General features: G+C 48.3%; 1 protein-coding gene across 8 annotated transcripts in view; it reads left to right on the top strand.

Moving 5' to 3' along the window:
* The window catches only part of ITSN2 (intersectin 2), a 398,370-nt gene that overhangs the window by 145,702 nt on the left and 232,850 nt on the right, over positions 1-19,818 (top strand). For all 8 annotated transcript variants that reach the window (XM_063915271.1, XM_063915270.1, XM_063915272.1 and 5 more), the window contains one exon: positions 5,279-5,371. In XM_063915271.1, the coding sequence (XP_063771341.1) occupies positions 5,279-5,371 (93 nt within the window). The remainder of the gene's footprint in view (positions 1-5,278; positions 5,372-19,818) is intronic.

Consider the following 19,818-nt stretch of genomic DNA (forward strand, 5'->3'; position numbering starts at 1 on the left):
TGAAAGGGAAAATAACTAAAATATTTTGAATATTTAAAAAGTTCTCCAGCTTAGTCTATTAGCTTGTCCATGGCCTCCTGTGTCTTTCACCGAGTTCATAGCTTTAGACTTGTAGCTTCCCTCTGTGCTTTTCAGCCCTGTCTTTATGCGAGGTTTATTTGTAATCGATGCAATAGTCTGTGACACAGCTCTGATGTGCTTTCTGCATTGGATACAGTCCGTTATACCCACAGAGCAGCTTTGTATGTTCTCTAACAGGGGCACTGGCTGGGCAGAACTGCAACTCTAATGGGTGCTGGCTGTGCAGGGCTGTGGGTCTGACATAGGGGATGGCTGAGCAGAGCTGTGGGTCTGACATAGGGGATGGCTGAGCAGAGCTGTGGGTCTGACATAGGGGATGGCTGAGCAGAGCTGTGGGTCTGACATAGGGGATGGCTGAGCAGAGCTGTGGGTCTGACATAGGGGATGGCTGAGCAGAGCTGTGGGTCTGACATAGGGGATGGCTGAGCAGAGCTGTGGGTCTGACATAGGGGATGGCTGAGCAGAGCTGTGGGTCTGACATAGGGCATGGCTGAGCAGAGCTGTGGGTCTGACATAGGGCATGGCTGAGCAGAGCTGTGGGTCTGACATAGGGGATGGCTGAGCAGAGCTGTGGGTCTGACATAGGGGATGGCTGAGCAGAGCTGTGGGTCTGACATAGGGGATGGCTGAGCAGAGCTGTGGGTCTGACATAGGGGATGACTGAGCAGAGCTGTGGGTCTGACATAGGGGATGGCTGAGCAGAGCTGTGGGTCTGACATAGGGGATGACTGAGCAGAGCTGTGGGTCTGACATAGGGGATGGCTGAGCAGAGCTGTGGGTCTGACATAGGGGATGGCTGAGCAGAGCTGTGGGTCTGACATAGGGCATGGCTGAGCAGAGCTGTGGGTCTGACATAGGGGATGGCTGAGCAGAGCTGTGGGTCTGACATAGGTGATGACTGAGCAGAGCTGTGGGTCTGACATAGGGGATGGCTGAGCAGAGCTGTGGGTCTGACATAGGGGATGGCTGAGCAGAGCTGTGGGTCTGACATAGGGGATGGCTGAGCAGAGCTGTGGGTCTGACATAGGGGATGGCTGAGCAGAGCTGTGGGTCTGACATAGGGCATGGCTGAGCAGAGCTGTGGGTCTGACATAGGGGATGGCTGAGCAGAGCTGTGGGTCTGACATAGGGGATGGCTGAGCAGAGCTGTGGGTCTGACATAGGGCATGGCTGAGCAGAGCTGTGGGTCTGACATAGGGCATGGCTGAGCAGAGCTGTGGGTCTGACATAGGGGATGGCTGAGCAGAGCTGTGGGTCTGACATAGGGGATGGCTGAGCAGAGCTGTGGGTCTGACATAGGGCATGGCTGAGCAGAGCTGTAGGTCTGACATGAGGCATGGCTGGGCAGAACTGTGGGTCTGCCATGGGGCATGGCTGGGCAGAACTGTGGGTCTGACATGGGGCATGGCTGGGCAGAACTGTGGGTCTGCCATGGAGAGCTGGCTGGGCAGAGCTTCGGCTTTGGTTTTGCTTGTAAAGTCAAGAAAAAACTTGTTACAGTTTTCCAAAATGCTGGTGATACCTGGTGTGGAACCCCTAATGTGCTGCAGGTCTGGATTAGTTGCCATTTGAATTTCTGCTGGAAGAGCATGACAGTCGCTCTGGTTACAGATTGGTGTAGCCATCTGGACAGTCTAATGCTCCTGTTGAGTACACGTTAGTCTAGCCCTCAAAGCATCCAAATTCTCTGTCTAGGTTCTTCCTGACCTGTGAACATTGTAATGCTGTGATTGGCTACAGATTGGTGTAGTTGTGTGAACATTCTGGGGCTCTGGCTACAGGTTGCTCTATCCCCTTGAACATTCCAAGGCAGTATTTGGCTACTCTATATTTGTGCTCTGCTTACTTCTCTGTGATAGTCTGGCACTGCTGAAGGTGTCCGTACATAGGTGTTGAACTCTAGTGACGAGTCTTTCTTTACTACAACATCCGTAAAATCCATTTCACTAGGAATTTCATTACTGATACATATATAGGCGTTTTCTATACTAATAAACAATTGTGGAAACAGAATAACATCACTGTTAGGTCATTGGAGGACATACACTATGTTACAGTAACAAACTGTAATTACAGTAGCTATTACATGGAATGTGCTTAGACTAGTATTCAGTCTATGTTCTGTAGGCTGTTTATTGAAGCCCTGCTGTTTATATAAGGAAAAGTCCACCTGATAATTGTATTGGAATATCCTATGGCAGCTTATTATAATGGGATAAATATGATATGATTTAACTAAGAATATATGACATTTTTGAAAGATTTACTAGCAGACATTGATATTCCACTAAATGTGGTAATAATTTCCTATGGGTCCATTATTTTCACAGACATGTCTCCACGAGAGGTGTACAAGCAGCTACTAAGTGACTACAGTGTACACTATCTAAAGAGTAGGCTATTAGTAAGGTCGCAGATTATAAATATTGTAAAAGGAGCATAGAAATGGTTAACAGTAAATCTACTCCTCTTTTACCAGTGCATTTTCACTTTTTTACTAACATATACATCACACAAGGGTTTTATCATTTATGCTGCATTCAGACTGCAAATGCCGGATCCTACCCGGTAAGACAAACGTGTACTTACCGGGTGGGATCCGGCATTTGCACTCCGCTGCTGGCTTTCCGACCCGGCAATATACCGGGTCGGTTGCCATAACAACGGAGCGCGCAGCAGGGGCGGGGGTGGAGGCGGCGTCGGGAGATGAGCTCATCTCCAGCGCCGCCTCTCCCTATCTTGTGAATGGGAACCGTGTCGCATCGACACGGCTCCCATTCACACCGCACCTGACCCGGTAATCAACCCGGGTAAAACCCTTCTTTTTTTACCGGGTTGATTTACCGGGTCAGGCGACCCGCTAAATCGGCCAGTGTGCTTTCACATCGCACACTGACCCGGTTCGACACGGCAATATGCCGTGTCGGTACCGGGTTATTTGTGCGATGTGAAAGGGGTATTACTTCCATTTTAATTACCTTTAATAAAAGCTATTTTTGAGATCACTGATTTCTCTAGTGAAGATTCATCTGCAGGAAGACACGATGATGAGAATCCATGGGCAGTATTCAAATGATATATCACGCCCAATCTCCTTTCTAAAGTGATTCCCGTATTGCACCCATAGTAATCCAGTTTAGCTGCGTAAAGGGTTGGGCACCCTTGCCTACCCCAGGGGTAGCGAGCTGAAATGATGATACCACTCCCGTCAGCAGAAACAGAACAGGTGTGGATGGGGGTGAAAAGAATTGAATACCGCCCCATGAGTATGATTCTGAGCAGGTAGCAGAGTTTTGCATGCAGGGTAGATACTGGCTGCTTTTGCATGTAGCCCACAACCCTGGACAGCTTTACGTTCACATTGCCATTTAGATTTCAGTTTGGACACGCTGCTCCTAAATCTAACTCTCTCAGCACATGTTACACCTACCCCACCTGCAGTGCGACATGGTTTTACCCAGGTGCAGTTGCTTGCACTGTTTTGCTTTGCTTTCAACTTAGTATCAGCCCCCATGTGGGGGAATTTAATTGAACGTGATGTTGTTTATCTCCTGGGATGAGTCCCTGGAGCTATTCTATCCCTTGCATCACGCCCAGCACTTAAGGTGGGAGATGCAGTTTAGAACAACTAATGGCCGGTGCTTAGTCGTGGTAAACGGTATGTGTTAGGTGTTATGCTGTTAGTGCACGTGGTAAACCCACACCTAGCACTGTGGCACTAATCAAGACGGGTTTCATGGATGGTGGCTGAGAGTGGAACCGTGCTGACAGGAAAGCTGATAAGAATCCATTGAAATAAGAACGTACAATAGTATTACAGGAATGAGAGGTTATTGCAGACCTCTATGGACGGATTGTGCAGTGTGTTGAGCATACACACTGCCCGATCCGTTGGGGACTGACGTCATGAACTGGGCGGGCGTGTACACACGCCCGCCCAGTTCAGCTGTCAATCACCGCCGGCCGCCGTAGCATGTGTACGGGCGGTCGGCCGGCCGACCGCCGTACACACACAGCGACGCGCCAAAATATCGGTATATATATATTGGCCGTCGGCTATGCTGCGGGGCCGACGCGATACGTCTGTGAACGACGGAGTTTACAGACGTATCAGTCGTACACACTGGCCGACGGACCCGCGATATATCGGCCTTTCAAGAGAACGGCCGATATATCGGCCAGTGTGTACGGGCCTTTAGATTTGGGTGGGTTATTTTGTTTCTGTGCAGGGTAAATACTGGCTGCTTTATTTTTACACTGCAATTTAGATTTCAGTTTGAACATACCCCAACCAAATCTAACTCTCTCTGCACATGTTATATCTGCCCCCCCTGCAGTGCACATGGTTTTGCTCAACTGCTGACAAATTTGCTTCTGCGATCAACTCTGAATTAGGCCCTCTGGGGTAGATGTATTAACCTGGAGAAGGCATAAAGAAGTGATAAACCAGTGATAAAGCAGTGTTAAGTGCAAGGTGATAATGCACCAGCCAATCAGCTCCTAACTGTTAATTTACATATGGGAGCTGATTGGCTGGTGTATTTATCACTGGTTTATCACTTCCTTATGCCTTCTCCAGGTTGATAAATCTGCCCCACTGTCTGTTAGGAAGAGTGGTCCCTGCTTGATCCAAAAGGAAGTTTGTGATCTCGTCCAATGACTACCAAACGCAGTTCTCAAGAAGCACTAATGGTCCAGGTTTTAAGTATAGCCATGCTTGGCCACAAGCGACTAAATTAGTGCCTCAGTACATATGATTTAACTATCTGTGCTGAGCCATGGATATACTTAAAACCTGTACTGTTGGTGCTCATTGTGGACCACGTTTGGGAACCATTGATCTAGTCCAGTGGGGAAAATCTGGATGGTCTCGGACAAGTTGCATTGGATTACCTGACTCCTGTGATTTCCTTGCTGTAGGATATAATGTGAAATGAGAGCTTCCATTTGCAGAACCCAACTGACAGCAGACACCTCCTGCAGATAGAACTTCCCGTGTAGTGGTTTTCCTAACCGTTTCCTCTTTAGGTTAGTGACTAAGCATTGGTGATTGGTTGCTGTAGTGCTGGAGACGGCAGCTTTGTGCTGAGCTCTGCCCTGGGGGGGGGCTGTAGGTAGCAGCTTACAGTATACAGACGTATATGTAACTGACACGGGACCTGGGAACCAGATGTAACTGTCAGTGCTTTGTTTACAGGCGGGCCAAACATGTGGGCCATCACCACGGAGGAGCGGGCCAAGCACGACAAGCAGTTTGCCAGCCTGAACCCGGCAGCGGGCCTGATCACCGGTGAGTTTCCACATTACATGACCAGTAACTGCAGTTAATGTTTCTGTACTTCTAAGTAATTTGTTTGGCAATGAGAAGTCTTGTTATATTGTCTGGTGCTCCGTGACCTGCTTTACCTACTGCATGAGAAAATACAAATATCCGTTTCATGGATGGTTGTGGTGGCTAAGAGTGGAACCGTGCTGACAGGAAAGCTGATAAGAATCCATTGAAATAAGAACGTACAATGGTATTACAGGATTGAGAGGTTATTGCAGACCTTACACTCTGTATTACTGTGTCCGTTTCTGGTATGTGACCGGTTTCCTCAGTGCGGGTAATGCGGTTTCACTGCTAAACTTTACTAATCATTTATGTGGGTGGAAGTTATTCTGCAGAGATAATCTTCCTCTGTCTCTGTGCGCGCATTGGGGGTTGTCTATATTAGAGTCTATATTAGAGCCGTATGGGCTAATTCAGACCTGATCGTTGCTGTGCGTTTTCACACAGCAGTGATCAAGTCTGAACTGCGCATGGTGCCAGACAGCCGACGGCTGTCTCAGACCTGCGATCGCCTCTGCCTGATTGACAGGCAGAGGCGGTCGTTGGGGGGGCCAACTGCGTTTGGCCGCCGTTTAGAGGGCACGGTCCGGCCAACGCAGGTGTGCCCGGACCGTTGGGGGGAAGGGTGGGCCACGGCGGCTGCGTGACTTCACATGCAGCTGCTGCGACCCGAGCAGCGACGAGTAGCTCACTGCCAGCGCGCAGGAGCCGCTCGCTGGTAGGGAGTTACTCCTACAGTACAAAAGCATCGCCGCTGTGCGATGCTTTTGTTCTTGTGCGGCAAGGCAGGGACTGACAGGTGGGGCGGACTATCCCTGTGCTGAGTGTCCCCTGGCATGTCTGTGTGACTGATTGTAGATGTACTAAATTTAGCACATCTACGATCAGGTCTGAATTAGCCACATAGTCTGCGTCCATACTGTGCCGAGTTATAATGTTGCTGTGCTGGAAATATAACGGGGTGTTTCAAGGTTTACGTATCTTGTAGTGTTATTTCTTACAGCCAGAAAAAATATTCCACTTGTGCATAATTTATAAGGGGCATTTTTGTGTGTGGGACATAAAATTATGTCAGTGGCATAATATGTAATCGGCATTACGGTGTGTGGTATAATGTGGTTATGCCCCTATTGTCATGTAGCAACTCCCCTAGTTTTGTATGGCCACGCCCCCTCATGACACATGACCACATCCATTTTAACTATCCGTACCACTAAGAGAAAATTTCTACTTGCACCACTGATTGTCTCCATCTATTATTTACAAGTGTCTTTCTTATTACGCAATAGTCTATTTATTTGTGTGGGGATTAAACAAGAATAGAATACATATTAGCGTAATACTCTTTAGCAGTTGCTGTGTGGACCACAAGGTTGTCTGGAGCCATCAGTGAAGAGCAGATGCTCCCTCAGAATGTGACCCCTCATGCACTGCTTCCTGATGGCTGATTGGGCTGTGTATAAATTGCTTAGGGGTATATTCAATTAGCGTTGGATCCATTCCGACATGCATTTGTCGGAATGGATCCGACAACCCCTATTCAATCTCATCTCAATTCGACTTTTTCAAGTCGAATTGAGATGAGGGACTCAGATGGGGGGAGGGAACCGTGGGGAGACCAGCGGGGACAGCCGCCGGCAGACGGAGGAGATCAGCGCTACAGTAGCGCTGCAGGAGGATGTCACACAGCCGCCCGACCTCACGGCAGTGTCCACCCAGCTCCAGCAAGCGTGACCTCACTTTTCGACTGCAGCTTTTGACGTCCAAACTTTTTTGAATCATGGCGCCCTAGAATATCAGAATTTTTTTCATGGCACCCCTAGGCCAAAAATTTCTTATTGAGAAATTTAGAAAGAAATATTACATTAAGTAGATTGAGTTTATATGTCATCCTTAGGGTCAGTTGTGTGGTGAGGGACAAGATTTGCTTCTGTTTGGCCACATATTTTATGACTGGCAGCCACCAGCACTGGTTTTGCCTATTATATTGACCATGAATAATTTGACCCAGGGCACCCCTGCAAGTGTCCCGAGGCACCCCAGGGAGCTACGGCACACAGTTTGGGAACCTCTGGCTTAGTCTGTTGCTGCTATATGTATGTCTTGAAGCAGGGGCTTCCGTATCCCCGAGATGTTTCGTTGTATGTAAAAACTAAACTTGCAGGGTGGTTGATGGAGATCCGCTAGTGTTTGAGGGATTCTTATCAAGCTTACAACTTAACTAAAATGTTATTTGTAAGACCTCTCTGAGCTGCCTTGTTCCTGTGCATTAAACACTGTAGTGTCTATATACAGTAGGCTACAAGAGTCTAACTGGCAGACGTATGAAGCAGTGATATGAGGTGCAGAAGTGTGCCATAGCAACCAATCAGCTTCGAAGTAACACTGATCAAGTACTTTCTGTATAATGATACGTACAGAGGTTTAGCTAGGCACTATGGTGCCCGGAGCAAGGATATGTTTTGGTCCCCCCCCCCCCCCCCCCTAAAGGCCCTAAATTGGTGACAGGGTCGGTTCTAGACCATGTGGAGCTCAGGGCGAAAGTTTGCTTTGGATGCCCCCCATGTTGAAAGTATGGAAAGTGCGCACGCAACTAAAATATAGGGGCATGGCTTCATGGGGAAGGGGCACGGCCACAGAATAGTGCCAATTCACATTACACAACACAGTAGTGTCCGTTATTCACATTCACATTACACCACACAGTAGTACCCCTTACATATGTTACGCCACACAGTAGAGCTGCATATACATGTTACGCCATACAGTAGAGCTGCTTATACATGTTACGCCATACAGTAGAGCTGCTTATACACATTACACCACAGTAGAGCCACTTATACGCTTTACGCCATAGCAGAGCCGCTTATACACGTTATGCCACAGTAGAGCCCCTTATACACCTTACACCATGGTAGAGCCCCTTATACATGTTATGCCATGGTAGTGCCCATTACACACGTTACACCACAGTAGAGCCGCTATGGAAGTAGCTGTATTTAACTATTTACTTGTTTAATTTAAAATAAATTAAAAGCACTATGTATGCCCTGACTGACCTGACCTCACAACCCCCCAATCCTTTAACCACTTGCCTGGCATGGTAGCATCAGATGCAACGACACCAGCATGTGCTTTATCTGACCTAGTTGTACAGGATGCACCCAGTCAGATACACCCTGTTTGCAGCTGCCGGGAAGGGAAACTTCCCTCCGCTGCTGCTCTCAAAGGGACCAGAAGGTTCCTCTGGCTTCCCGCACCCGCCCCCCAGTGTTTGCCATGCCGCCGCTCATTGCTGATCGGTCAGCACGGCAGGTTCCCCCATCTGGCGGCTGCAGCAGTGTAAGTCATCTCCCCCCTGGGGAAGGGTAAATCCCCAACCCCCCCCCCATCACTCCCTGTGTACCTGGCGGCTGTTTAAAGGAAGTTGTGACATTTCCGATGGCGCTGACTGAAGTTCCGATGTTTAAAAAACTATTGTTATTATTGTTATTTATTGTTATTTAAAATATATATATATTTTAACTGAAATCATGTTGGATAAGGTTACATTCATGTTCTTCACCTAATTCACTCATAAAAAGCCAGAGAATTTCTGAGCTGTTTTGGATTCCCCAAATGCCTCAATGGAAATAATTCCCTAGAACTGCAATCCCAGTCCTGATAATCCCACTGTGCCGCAATGAAAATAATGTTCCAGAATTGCCTGAGGGGCAGAGAGAGGTGCTGCAGCTGGCTGAGGGGCAGAGAGAGGTGCTGCAGCTGGCTGAGGGGCAGCGAGAGGTGCTGCAGCTGGCTGAGGGGCAGAGAGAGGTGCTGCAGCTGGCTGAGGGGCAGTGAGAGGTGCTGCAGCTGGCTGAGGGGCAGTGAGAGGTGCTGCAGCTGGCTGAGGGGCAGAGAGAGGTGCTGCAGCTGGCTGAGGGGCAGAGAGAGGTGCTGCAGCTGGCTGAGGGGCAGAGAGAGGTGCTGCAGCTGGCTGAGGGGCAGAGAGAGGTGCTGCAGCTGGCCGAGGGTCAGAGAGAGATGCTGCAGCTAGCCGAGGTGCAGCAGCTGACCGAGGGCCAGAGAGAGGTGCAGCAGCTGGCCGAAGGGCAGAGGGGGGTGCTGCAGCTGCCTGAGAGAGGCAGTGGGGGGTGCTGCAGCAGCCTGAGAGAGGCAGAGGGGGGTGCTGCAGCAGCCTGAGAGAGGCAGAGGGGGGTGCTGCAGCAGCCTGAGAGAGGCAGAGGGGGGTGCTGCTGCAGCAGCTTGAGAGAGGCAGAGGGAGGTGCTGCTGCAGCAGCTTGAGAGAGGCAGAGGGAGGTGCTGATGCAGCAGCCTGAGAGGCAGAGGGAGGTGCTGCAGCAGCGGACACAGAGAGTGGTGCTGCAGGGTAGAAGTAACCCTGTTGCGATACAAGTACACAGGGGTCATTTTATGAAGAAGTGAAAAGTGTGCAGAAGTTAGCCAGTGGAATGATGGGGGGGGGGGGGTTAGATTTACGCTGCAGGCAGGGGGGGTTTAGGCATCCCTGGGGAGGGTTAGGCTGCTGGGTGGAGTGGGTTAGGTTTAGGCACCACTGGGGAGGGTTGCCGCTGTTGGTATTCTGCCCTCTGGCATATCAGCCCCAACCCTATTCCCGCATATCTTCTAGTTTAGAGTGGAATTAATACGCCTCTTGGTGTCACATGGTGTGTAATGCTGATTTATCAGTTCTGCAATCTCAGCGTTACCCTGACTGGGACCATTCTGCTATGCATGGGTCACAATGCTCTGATTGTCTGTTAGTTACATTTGCATGTTTTAATATAGAAAATTACCCCTTTAGAACCTCACAGAAGTATGAGTTTCCCTTTATAATCTTATGATGTTTGTTTGCAAAATCTCTAAATTTAGAGAGAGAGGGATTCTCAGTAAAATGTAGATCTAATCCCCAGTGTCCAAATTACAAGGTAATATAAGCTGTTACATTTAGTATAACTTGGTCCGTCACTGAGGTCAGCAAATTGGCCAAAAACGACTGCTGTGTTTTCCCACTGATGTGCTGTAAATCCCAGAATATTGCGCTAGTGTGCATTGAAGAGGATCGTTGCTGCAGACTGTAAATGCCTTTAAACAAGAGCGTAAATTCATCCCAGCCACCCGGGCGCAAGTTGGAGTTTGGTTCCCCGCTCCCCCCCATCCTTCTTAATAGAAGAGAAAACAACTATGGTGTGTGTGTCACTACTTACAGAATTATATAGATAGTGATCTCAGCCAGCCTACAGGGACCGGAGCCCACAGTGATTTGGCAGGGCTCCAGCTTCTCTGTACAGCCGCTGGGTCAGGGTCAGACTCACAAAATTCAGCTGTCATCCGCGTTCCACGATGGTTCCCATCTCACAGTCCAGCAGTAGCGGCGGGTGCACAATCATTTGCTGCAGCGCAGGCTGAGTGGTAACAGGCAGGAGCTGTCCTGTCCACTATTGCAGGTGTTAGCAGGGCTCCTGGGACAGAGCCGATTAAAGGCCCGTACACACTAGGCGATATAGTAAGCGATATCGCTCACCCTCCTGAGCAATAGTGCTTGCTGTATCACCCAGTGTGTATGCTGCTAACGACGGCCGATGCACAGCCACACGGGTCGTTATCGACCCTTGTTATCGGCCGTGCATGCAGCTCAATTTGGACTCCTCGTCCGAAACTGCATGCCCGGCCGTGGCATGACATCACTAGTGATATTGCAAAGTATATATGCACACGTCAGGCAGCCCGCGCCGAGAGGGGGACACACTAGGCGATGTCAGTCATGGAGCACATCCCTTAGAGTGCGGGTGCGCCGCAGAGCTCCATTGGAAGAGCAGCGGTCACACTTGGATCCTGCTGTGAACCACACAGGTGCTGCTGTACATGTGGGTGCCCCTTCAGGGCTTGGAGCCCGGAGGCCGGCGTCTCCATTGCCTGTGGGCGTTACGCCTCTGCCTGTAAAAGTAATTTAGCTTAGTACGAGATGTTTCTCTAGTTAGATTTTCCATGCTTTAAAATACATAATATTTGTGACATTGCTGAAGGTGGAAAAAAAATATGCTGCCAATATTACAGCAATCAGCGTAGCTCATTTGCATATATTGACAGTCTGCAGCAGGGTGCGGAGCAAGGATCCATTAAATATTAAATGTGCTGCAGTCTTCTGGCCCAGGCGTCTCTATAGCAGCACATCTGTAGAAGGACAGATTTACCATCATTATAAAGCTTTCCCACCTGACTGGGAGGGGGCATTATCCCATGCCTGGCCGCTTAGTCTGGTAGTGTGGGGCCGGTTACATACAGACTTTGTGTTTGCTTAAAACAGTGAAAGTGCAAACAATATGAGAAAACACTTATAAAGGATGTGATTCACATGCAGGCCACATATGCGATACCTACCATTGATAAACATTGGATATGTTTGCACAATTTTACTAATGTGGCATTTTTTATTTTTTTTTACTTTCCCATTTATTTTAATGTGACTTCCAGCTCCATAACCCGGTAGTGACGAGGAGCATGAGAAATCAGCACCAGATTGGTCATACTATAATAACATGTGCAGAGAGAGTTATATTTGGATGGGGTTTATCATTTCTGTGCAGGGTAAATACTGGCTGCTTTATTTTTACACTGCAATTTAGATTTCAGTTTTAACACACCCCACCCACATCTAACTCTCTCTGCACATGTTACATCTGCCCCGCCTGCACTGCACATGGTTTTGACCATCAGTGTGCATTTTTGGTGTGCTAACACACCTAAATAAGGACCTTAGTTCAGAGTTTAAAAATATGTGAATACTCCCGAAAATCTTGTGCTGACAATTTTTCATTAACCTTTTTTATCTTTTCGACCTTTTACCTGTCGACATTTTGTCAGTGTTGAGATAACGAATGTCGACCATATGGGGTCGACCTATTGACTCTCTAGATACTAGCTATACATTGGAACATGAGAGTGCAAGCCATACCTACAGTATTTGCAATCTTAAGGAAAGCCGGGGCTATAATCCACACATTAAAGAACAGGGTGATGTGGACGGTATGCGGTATGTGTGTGTCCACGGCACCCATAGAAGAAGAATAGAACCTGTGGCGAGCGAATAACGCCACCGAGCCGGCAGCATGGCAAGCGCAGGGAGCCTGTAAGGGGCTTCATTGCTCTCGCCCCCCCTGCCGGCATTCTAGCACCCGGGATGCCGATGTCAGTATACTGACATTCGGCATCCCAAGCGGCAGGATCACATACCGATCCCATGTGGACTGCTGCTCTTCCTGGAGACTGGGGTTCCCTTAGCTGCACAACCAATCACGTGGGGTTCCCGCACTACCTGTGATTAGCGAGCAGTGACCTTAGTGCTTAGAACTCGCAGATTTTACCACTCATCAGCAGAGGTGTAGCAAGGTGTCATGGTGCCTAGAGCAAGGTATGTTTCGCCCCCCCCCCTCCCCTGTACTGAATTGGGGGCGTGGCCACCAGGGCCGGTTCTAGACCTTGTGGCATCCAGGGCGAAAGTTTCCTTTGCCCGCCCCCCCCCCCCCCCCAGGTTAAACATAGTGGCAAAATATAGGAGCGTGGCTTCCTAGGGAAGGGGTGTGGCCGTAGCTGTGCCCCCTGTAGCTGTGCCCGGAATAGTTGTGCCCCCTGTAGCTGTGCCCCCTGGTAGTGCCGCAAACATAAAAGAAAAAAGAAAAATACTCACCTGCCCCGCTCCTGCTTCCCGACTGCTGCTGCTCCGTCTCCGCAGTCCCTCTGAATCTGGCCGCTTCTCCGCCCGTCTGACGTCAGACGTCTGTGCATGTGACACGTGACGTCACATGCAAGTCACGGACCGGAGCGGAGGGAGAGATTTGGTGCAGCTTGGGTTTCCAGCTGTCAGTGACTGACAGCTGCGGCTGCTTGCGGTCAGGCGGAGTCGAGCTGCCGCGCCCTGTACTGTCTTGGGCGCCTGGAGCTCGAGCTCCACCGGGACCGCCCTCCCTACGCCCCTGCTCATCAGTAAAGGTTTATTAGGTGGCTATTGATGTGGGGAAAACACTGTTGCTGTGCAGCATAATTGTATATAGCCCATTCTATTCTATGGCCCATTCATTTATGTAGAAAAGAACATTGATGAAATGAATTGGTAATAGGAATAAATGTGCCATAGAAATTAAAAAAATACAGCACAATGGGGCAGATGTATTAACCTGGAGAAAGCATAAGGAAGTGATAAACCAGTGATAAGTGCAAGGTGATAAACACACCAGCCAGTTGGGTGGTCTTCAGTATGCCGACTGTCGGGATCCCGGCGCACAGTATACCGGCGCCGGAATCCCGACAGCCGATATACCGACACGTTTTCTCCCTCGTGGGGGTCCACGACCCCCCTGGAGGGAGAGTAAAATAGCGTGGCGCGCGTCACCGTGCCCGCAGCGAGCCAGCAAGGGGCTCATTTGCGCTCGCCACGCTGTCGGTATGCCGGCGGTCGGGCTCCCGGTGCCGGTATGCTGGGCGCCGGGAGCCCGGCCGCCGGCATACCATACTACACCCCAGCCAGTCAGCTCCAATATATAAATTAACAGTTAGGAGCTGATTAGCTGGTGCATTTATCACCTTGCACATATCACTGGTTTATCACTTCCTTATGCCTTCTCCAGGTTAATACATCTGTCCCCATAGAGTGCCAGGTAAGCATCAATGACTTCAGTAAGGTACAGTTTAGAGAGTAATGAGCTGGGTCAGAGCCTGGAACCTACATTAAATAATGCAGCATAAGGGGCTGGATGTAATGACGCTGGAGGTGCGAGGTGCCGTCCGATCTTGAATTTTTTTAAAGGGGCAATCGCACAAGGCATGGTTTTGCTTTGTAAGCGATTGCCCCTTTAAAAAAAAAAAAAGGGTCAGAGATCACCCGACATCTCGCACCACCGGCTATCTCGGGCGTCATTACAACTGGACCAAGGTCTCGTTTATATAAAAAAAAAAAAAAAAAAAAAAAAATCTAATTGAATTGCCTCCTTATGTCTTGGTTGTATCAATGGTGTTTACTGAATGGGTTGGTTCTTTTCTCATGAATATTCTATCAGGCCACAAAATGTTTACCACCTCTGTACTGTATGCAGGTAAAGGGGTTTTAACAATATCACAGATACATTGTCCTGTTGCAACTTTTATTAAATATAAACTGTAGGTTTTTTTCTTTCTAACTTTATTTTTTGCTTTTAGCCATTATTTATATCATTAGACCCCAGGGTACAACTCGGACCTGCTCTGCTTTTTACCCATGTGTTCATGTCATTAGGCCCTGATTATATAAAACTGCTGCCATTGTCTATTAGCCATGTATTCACATCATTAGACCATAGCTTTACAACATTCCTGTGCTCTGCTTTTAGCCATGTGTTTGTACACAGTCGAGTCACATTTTTATGACCACCAGCTATTAGTCAAAGTAACCGCTGTGTGCTGTGTACCCCTCAGGTTCATTTTGGTGGTGAGCTGCTCCACTGAAGTGCATCGGTCGGCCCTCACGCACCTTCATAGCTGATGTTCACCTCTCACATCAATGGCACATGGTGCTCCGCAGTTTCTACGTCTGTTATTAGCATTTGTGCCGTTTGTCCAGTCACGATACACCTTCACCGCTGCAGCACACGGACAGGTCACACACTGCGCTGTTTCAGAAATACTGCCACCCTAGGCCCGAAAGCCGATAATCATCCCTTTTACCCATCACAGCAACAAGTGATATGTGTGCAGACGGCCTATCCCACACCTTATATACCCACCAAGCCAGCGCATGACACGTGGCGTACTTCCTGGGTTACACGCTGCCGATGTCTAGTGTAGGAGGTGGTCATAATAATCTGACTTGACCGTGTGTTATTAGGCCTTATGATAGAACATTAATGTGCTCTACTTTTTAGCCATGCATTCATATCATTAGTCCCTAGCATACAACATTGCTGTGCTCTGCTATTTATTTATTCATATCATTAGCATTTGGAATACAACATTGCTGTGCTCTGCTTTTTAGCCTTGTATTCGTATCATAAGGCACTGAGGTACAACACTGTTGTGCTCTGTTTTCCAGCTTGAACACTATTGTATCCAAAGAACAGTTGTGTGCCCTATCACAGGGCAACAAAAATAAATAGCGCAGTCTGATTATATAAAGACATGGATAAGAAACACATTGAAGCGGGAAAGATTGTGCCTTCCTACATATATTAAGAAAGTATTGCAGGAAGGCAGACGACAGGTACGGGACATTACATGAAACTTGTCTGAAGCTGTGAAGCGCCTTAAAGCATAGGTTGGACCTTTACTACCTTAGAAATGACCGCATACAACTTGCTCACCAAATCACAGTGTATTTCCGGGTCACCCGTTGCATTTGTCTGGTTGTTTTTTATTCATACCACCGTTCTGTCACGCTTCGCAGTGTCAGGAATGTCATACTGCATGTACGTAGCCAGTACAAGGACTTGGGCTTTGTGCCTGTGTCAGTCAGGGTTAATGATACAAGTGCAGCCAGAGGCAGCCTTTACGTTGCTGATTACTGCGCAGCACAGCGGAGACTGTACACAGCAGCACAACGATGTTCGTGTTCTATCCATCGGTTCCGTATGAGCACTTAATGCTTCTGCGTGTACTGGAGATTGTGATGGTTTGTGAGCTGATTCGGGGCCATTCCGCCGTCACGTACAGGACAATTGTACAAGTTTTAATTTATACATTTTTGTTAAAACTGAATGCAAGGAAGTTTTTTTTTTTTTTTTATATAAAGAAAACCTAGCCAGGCTTATTGTAAAGGTAGCTAAAAAAAAATTCTCCGTTATACCCAACATAAAATTTAGTTGTCACGTATGGGACATGTCAAGTCCACCGCCGTTTTGTAAAGGAAACTTCTGCTTGTTAATTCCCCTCAACACTAAATTAAGAGCCTGTGTTATTTTTGATGAAAACATATGACAAAGAGCTTTAATTAACTCAATAGAAACACAGCTGCAGATTTTTTTTTTTTTTGGGGGGGGAGTGTCACGTATGGGATATTTTTAGTCCTTTTTGTGAAACGGCCCTTTGTTTCCCTTCCACTATATAGCAGTACTATTATATATTCACCCATCAGTCATAACATTAGAACCAGTGATATGTGAAGAGAATAATAACCCTTTCAGACTAGCATAAATTTCCCGGAACGCGCATCAACTCTGGATTTTGCCTTGTATGAAAGGGTCCTAATGCAATATCCTGGGTCAGGCATCCCGGCATTTCATCCCAGGTCGCGACCCGGATGCGATGAAACCGTGCAGTGTGAATGGGAAAGCTGGGTCAAGGTGACCCGGCACCCGTTCTCTGCATAGGAGGCGGGGTTGTTGAAGATGATCATCTCCAAGCGCCGCCTCCTGTAGCGTCAGTGGTGACATCACCAGCCCGGCAATATGCCGTGTCAGGCTGCAAGTCTGAAAGGGGTCTCAAGCCGGGTCGCACCTGTGTACACATTCCCGGGTGTGACCCAGCAATGTAAGTCTGAAAGGGGTATAACATTGCTTATCTCGTTACAATGGCACCCGTCAAGCGGTGGGATATATTAGGCAGCAAGTAAAAACTTGAAGTTGATGTGTTTGGAAGCAGGAAAATGGGGCAAAAGTGGTCCAAGGAAGGGCATAGGGTGAACCGGTGACAGGGTCATGGGCGCCCAAGGCTCACTGATGCGTGTGGGGAGCAAAGGCTAGCCTGTGTGATCCTGTTCCGCAGAAGAGCTTCTGTAGCTCAAATTGCTAAAACGCTAATGCTGGCCATGATGGGAAGGTGTCAGAACACACAGTGCACGTATAGGGGCAGCATAGCTGCAGACCGTTCAGAGTGCCCTTGCTGACCCATGTCCACTGCAAAAAAAAGCCTACAATGGGCATGTGAACATCAGAACTGGACCATGGTGCAGTGGAGGAAGGTGGCCTGATATGATGAATAACGTTTGGTCTTACATCAGGTGGACACCACAGCCAGGTGGCAACAGGATGCATTAAGACAAGCTGGCAGTGGTAGTGTGATGCATTAGGCCAAAGGTTCTCAAACACAGTCCTCAAGGCACCCCAACTGTCCAGGTTTTGGTTTATCAGTGGGGAGCTATTCACTTAGCACCGTGGGGATGTAGCTCCCGGCTTAAGTTCTCGGAGCTATTCAGTTCCTCCTGCAACTAGCCCTTAATGCGCCTTTCAGTTCGCACCCTTCTAAGAGTGCAAGCATAAATCTGCGTTAATTAGTTGCCTTACAGCGTGCAATAACTGATTCACTCCCGGCACTTAATATGGTAGATGTAGTTTAGTGCGACTAAACTCCGGGCATTAGTCACTGTAATATGCAGCGGCCGGGTTAAGTGCTGGGTGCGATGCAGTCATTCGAACAGCTACAGGCACTTAACAGAGGAGCTACACCCCTGCTGTGCTAATTGAGTCACTCCCAAAATTAGGCAAGTGGTTTCAATGTTATGGCTGATCGGTGTATAATGTGCTATGGAGCAGTGCTTAGTTTACAACTGTTCTAGAACAACAGTGTTGTGTAACTATCATGGCAACTACAGCCACTTGGCTCATGATGTTGACATCAGAGAGACTTTGGAACGCTCCTCAGATTTCTGGGCACTGTGACATCCTGCCCCTACTAACAGTCTGAGCACCTGTATCTAGCAGCCAATGGGGCAGATGTATTAACCTGGAGAAGGGATAAAGCAGTGATCAGCACAAGGTGATAATGCACCAGCCAGTCATTACGGTTTTGAAAAATGACAGGAGCTGCTGGCTGGTGCGTTATCACCTTGCACTGATCACTGCTTTATCTCTTCTCCAGGCTTAATACATCTGCCCCTCTGTGCTTTAAACAGTGCATGTGTGGTTACCATAACTTGAATTATTTGAGTCCTTTTAGGGTCAAGACAAAAAATAGGATTTTAATACCTACCGGTAATTCCTTTTCTCTTAGTCCGTAGAGGATGCTGGGGACTCCAAAAGGACCATGGGGTATAGACGGGATCCGCAGGAGACATGGGCACTTTAAGACTTTAAATGGGTGTGAACTGGCTCCTCCCTCTATGCTCCTCCTCCAGACCTCAGTTATAGGAACTGTGCCCAGAGGAGACGGACATTTCGAGGAAAAGGATTTTGTTAAACTAAGGGTGAGATACCTACCAGCTCACACCACAACACACCGTACAACATGGCCTGTAACTACAACCAGTTAACAGCGTGAACCAAAACGATCAGCAACAGGCTGACCTTAACCAAAACACAACCATTGTGTAACATAAGCACTAACCGTTAACAAGTACTGCAGATAGAGTTCGCACTGGGACGGGCGCCCAGCATCCTCTACGGACTAAGAGAAAAGGATTTACCGGTAGGTATTAAAATCCTATTTTCTCCTTCGTCCTAGAGGATGCTGGGGACTCCAAAAGGACCATGGGGTTTATACCAAAGCTCCAGACCGGGCGGGAGAAAGCGGATGACTCTGCAGCACCGATTGAGCAAACATGAGGTCCTCATCAGCCAGGGTATCAAACTTGTAGAATTTTGCAAAAGTGTTTGAACCCGACCAAGTAGCTGCTTGGCAAAGTTGTAATGCCAAGACACCCCGGGCAGCCGCCCAAGACGAGCCCACCTTCCTAGTGGAATGGGCCTTCACCGAATTCGGTAACTGCAATCCAGCCGCAGAATGGGCATGCTGAATCTTATTACAGATCCAGCGTACAATAGTCTGCTTAGAAGCAGGAGCCCCAACCTTGTTGGAAGCATACAGGACAAACAGCGCCTTTGTTTTCCTAATACGAGCCGTTCTGGCTACATACATTTTCAAAGCTCTGACCACATCGAGCGACTTAGAATCAGCCAAGGCTTCAGTAGCCACAGGTACCACAATAGGTTGGTTCATGTGAAACGAAGAAACCACCTTTGGGAGAAATTGTTGACGAGTCCTCAATTCCGCTCTATCAACATGGAAAACCAAGTAGGGGCTTTTGTGAGACAAAGCCGCCAACTCTGACACCCGCCTTGCGGACGCCAAGGCCAATAGCATGACCACTTTCCAAGTGAGAAATTTAAACTCAACCTTTTGTAAAGGTTCAAACCAATGTGATGTCAGGAACCGTAACACCATGTTAAGGTCCCATGGAGCCACCGGGGGCACAAATGGAGGTTGGATGTGCAGTACCTCTTTCACGAAAGTCTGTACTTCTGGAAGTGAGGCCAATTCCTTTTGAAAGAAAATAGATAAGGCCGAAATCTGCACTTTAATGGAGCCTAACTTTAGGCCCGCATCCACACCTGCTTGCAAAAAATGGAGGAAACGACCCAGCTGAAATTCTTTCGTAGGCGCCTTCTTGGATTCGCACCAAGACACATATTTTCTCCAAATACGGTGGTAATGCTTCGCCGTTACCT

The sequence above is a fragment of the Pseudophryne corroboree genome, chromosome 4, assembly GCF_028390025.1.
Source record: "Pseudophryne corroboree isolate aPseCor3 chromosome 4, aPseCor3.hap2, whole genome shotgun sequence".
NCBI lineage: Eukaryota > Metazoa > Chordata > Amphibia > Anura > Myobatrachidae > Pseudophryne > Pseudophryne corroboree.